This window comes from Rutidosis leptorrhynchoides, chromosome 10, assembly GCF_046630445.1.
Source record: "Rutidosis leptorrhynchoides isolate AG116_Rl617_1_P2 chromosome 10, CSIRO_AGI_Rlap_v1, whole genome shotgun sequence".
Classification (NCBI taxonomy): Eukaryota; Viridiplantae; Streptophyta; class Magnoliopsida; order Asterales; family Asteraceae; genus Rutidosis; species Rutidosis leptorrhynchoides.
This window is the reverse complement of record NC_092342.1, coordinates 101,636,189-101,640,233: the sequence shown is the minus strand read 5'-3', so window position 1 is coordinate 101,640,233 and position 4,045 is coordinate 101,636,189. Positions and strand designations below refer to the sequence as shown.

Here is a 4,045-nt window from a genome sequence, read left to right as displayed (position 1 = left end):
CGAAAGAACTAGTCATAAATGGGCATTTAATGATGGTGGTTGGGAGGAACGCGTTTGACCATTCAGTTAGAAAACCAGCCTTACCAACGCCTGTTTGTATGGAATCTGATATTTGAAAACGTGTAATGTTTGGTTGACTAAACAAAAAAGGTATAATTTTTTTTTTTTTAAAATCACTGTTTTGTAATTATATTTAGTGGTGTTCTATACATACATATTTAATATTTAATAGTATCTATACTTTATTTTTACATTATTATAAGTAATGTCACATAACACCACAGTTGACAAATAGAATCTCCTTGCTCATGTCATAGCATAAAGCACACAGTAGAATTTCCCATTCATAAAGGAGTACGATTACAAAGTAGCATCAACGCACACATATGTTGATGTCATTATTAAAATCAAGAGCAATATATATATTATATATTTATATATATAAGGGCGGTGATCAATGTGTACCAATTAAAACTAATAAATCTAACAAAATTATGCATTAATAAATTGTAAAGTCCAACAATCAATGCATAGTTTTGATCGATTCATTGGTTTTGAATGTGAATTTATCACTAGCCTATATAGGGACCGAAACTTGAAACAACAAAGTAATAAAGTCTTTAAAAGTTATTTCAGGAAAAGTGAAGCCATCGTTGTATTTATATGCCACATCGATCATCTTTGCAAGATTGACAATCGGAGCAAGTACATCCATTGGAACCTCCCTTGGCTTTAAACATCCCTCGTTTATATCTTTCCATGCATTTTCAACTATATTCTTCACCTCATATATAGCTATATTTTCCGGCACCTCAAAAGTCTTCATATATGAATCAACACCGGTAGCTGTTTCATCTCTTTCGCGCTCAAACTTCATACTCATATACATAGTTGACAATTCAGATCATTAGAGATTACATAATTACATTATCAACTATTGTCTAAAGTAATATCATGTGCCACATTTATTTATAGCATAAACATAAGATTATGAATATAAGTACTTGAAGAGATTAATTTAAGTACGTACCTCAAAAGTCATCACATCATCATGGAGTCGTGAAATTGTCTCTGAAGCCGTTAAAATCTTTGGATGACTTTCGTACCAAGCAAAAGCCTCATCGGTGACAATCTCGCCCATACCTATTAAAGCGGACTTAGAAAGTAGTTCATGTGTAGAAGTAACTAGCCCCGTCTTCATATACTCGTCGAATGATGGAACTTCTTTGTTGTGTCTCCATTCAGCCTCTTGAAGATACGCATCAGCTAGTTTTTGAAACTTGGTTCATATAAAAGGTAAAGAAAAGAAATTAAGCAACAAGCATATATTAAAACACACACACACAAACACACAATGTTTAATGATATCATACCGCTTTTTTTGAAGCATTAACCAAATGAGCTCTTTCTTCTTTTGCAAATTGTGTTTCCAATTCGGTGTACTCATTCAATATAATTTCATAGAATGGTTTAACATATTCCGGAAGCTGCTCTTTTGCGCTAACCTCCCACCTAAAATATATAGACAAGTTCGATGTAATTTGATCAAACAAGTATACATTTGAAGATATATGACAGATACCTATTTATTGCATCAACAAGTATACATTTGAAGATATATGACAGATACCTATTTATTGCATCAGCCACAAGTCGAATTTCCTCGATCGTAGCATAGGCATCACATGTGTCATCTAACAACAACACAAGCACTATGATTTTTGTTGTTATGATACGAACTTGAGAGTAGTAAGGCTCCAAAAACAGTGACAATATCCACACATAGAGCTCTGGTACTCTATCTCTTGCATAAAAAGTTACCGTTTCAAAGTCCATATCCTTCCACCACCTAATTAATCAATATAACATAGACTAATTAAGTTCTTCATATTCACAAGCATATATCAACCAAAAGTGAACATTTATATGCCCACGATGGCAACTAGAACCCTCGGCCTCATTGGTTCAAAGGCTCATCGAATCGAATACTGCTAGGCTATAAGCCCTTTGGTTAGTTGTGAACAGAGACGGAGATAGGGAGATGCATGTGAATGCTTTGTATACTCTTCAAATAAGCGAATTCTAGTGTGTTTAAAAATTGTATATTATGACAATATCCTCAAATAGTAAACACAAGCATCCCTTAAATTTCTCATTGTTACGATTTATATATAAAAATTTTATGTTGATATTTAGTTTTTGTGATCTGCATTCCTTATAAGTAAATTCTGGCTCCGCCTCTGGTTGTGAATGAAATTAATTATATGAAATTTGAAATCATTCTTTCTTTTCCTAATAGTATAGTTACTTACTTTGAGACGATTTGAAGTTCATTCTTTGTAGTAACTGCAAGTAGTTGAAGTGCAGCTTTGCGAGTTTTAGTAGTGATTCATAGGTTGAACACTCTTCTTCATAGTTGATCAAATATAACCTTGCCTCAACCATTGGGACTCCTCGATGAAAGGGTCGCGTAATTGCATGTTTCACTTGACGTACAAGATTACCATCAAGCGTTAATGGTTCGACACTTTTAAGTTTAGATTCTGTGAATACAAAGGCATCGTCCAGAACTGATTCTCCATGTGTTCTTAATTGTGACGCTTCATACAAGCCTAACATACCCCTCACATCATCGATAATGTCTTCTTTGAACGATCCAGAGCTATCATCCTTGAACTTATTGAACAAATCTGTTGCAACATATAATGACAATAGATTATATGACAATATATATTACCCTAAAGTCTAGAATTGCATGCACATAATAAAGCTATATATCTGTATGATCACATTCAACTACCACATACCACAAGATACATTGTAACCATGGGTTCGAAAAACTTGAAAGTAAATTGAAATTGTGTATAGGTCAAGTTCAAGATAATATTCCATGTTAAGCTCTTTAAAAAGTGTATCAAGTTGGCAATCAATCTCCTTCACGAAAAGATACGTCAAACCAAGGCGATACACAGAATAAATTAAATTCATTTTGGCATTTAGATCCGATTTTGGGTTGATTATAAGTGTTCTCAATTCCTCTTTATGCTCCTCCATGGCTTTAGCAAGTGCTTCTAATTCCTACAAAATGAATAAAATGCTTTTTAAACTAATTGATAAAGATATTATGCATGTCGTCAGAATTAGTGTATTATTCACGGTTAACAGAGACTAAATTTTACCTTTTTGTCAAGAGAGTATGATAGGAAGCAGTCACCCCACATTGATGGAGGGAAGTTGGCCAAAGGACGCTCATGGGTTGTAGTGGTTTTGGTATTAGCTTCAGGTGCAGCCATTTTTTTAATTTCGAATTGGTGTATGAAGCCTGCAGTTTAATAAACTGTAATTGCTTAAAGCGTATGGATCAATGAACGAATGTAGGGTTATTTATAGCAATATCTCACTATCTACAATATCCCATATTCATATTCATATCATATTATTACACTGTATCCCATTGTTGACCATAATGCTTCATTATTAATATTTTTTTTTTAAAGGTAGTAACTATAACTATATTCATAAAATAAAATAAAACTAACAAGAACCTAAAAATTACAGTGATGTTAAATAATAACTCAACTAAACATGATTTCACGACCAGCATAAAAGACATTACAACTCGATTACACCGAACTCGATATGGCTACAACTCAACAATCTAAAACTCAACTTATTATTCAAATTAACATTAGACAGTACCACTTACGGGCAATCACCTGTAGAAAGCATGTAAACGAAGGAAAAACCGACAACGACTAAACAACGGCAACCGAGACAAAACTCGTTAAAACCTTACATCAAACCGTTTCGAAACATATTCAAAACCAAGTGGTAGTACCATGAAATTTAAAGATGCAAACGGAGAAAGAAACTACTGTAAGGATTGATACGACTTTAAAATTAAAACCAATATCCACGACTTGAAGTCCGAACACTCGACTATCTACCAAAAAACTGTCTACAACCACACAAATAATAAGAAACAGATAACCGAATCTACCTAGAAACCCCTAAACACCATCAACAAATTATTACCATAAATTAC

The 4,045-nt window shown here is 33.4% G+C and overlaps 1 protein-coding gene across 1 annotated transcript; it reads right to left on the bottom strand.

Moving 5' to 3' along the window:
• Nucleotides 1-577: 577 nt before the first annotated feature.
• LOC139871568 (germacrene A synthase 1-like) lies at nucleotides 578-3,293 on the bottom strand. The gene is made up of 8 exons (XM_071859271.1): nucleotides 3,180-3,293; nucleotides 2,808-3,078; nucleotides 2,335-2,690; nucleotides 2,065-2,087; nucleotides 1,631-1,849; nucleotides 1,374-1,512; nucleotides 1,031-1,279; nucleotides 578-871 (listed from the first exon to the last, which is right to left on the bottom strand). Exons 1-8 carry the CDS (start codon nucleotides 3,291-3,293, stop codon nucleotides 578-580), a joined length of 1,665 nt encoding a protein of 554 aa, XP_071715372.1.
• Nucleotides 3,294-4,045: the final 752 nt, after the last annotated feature.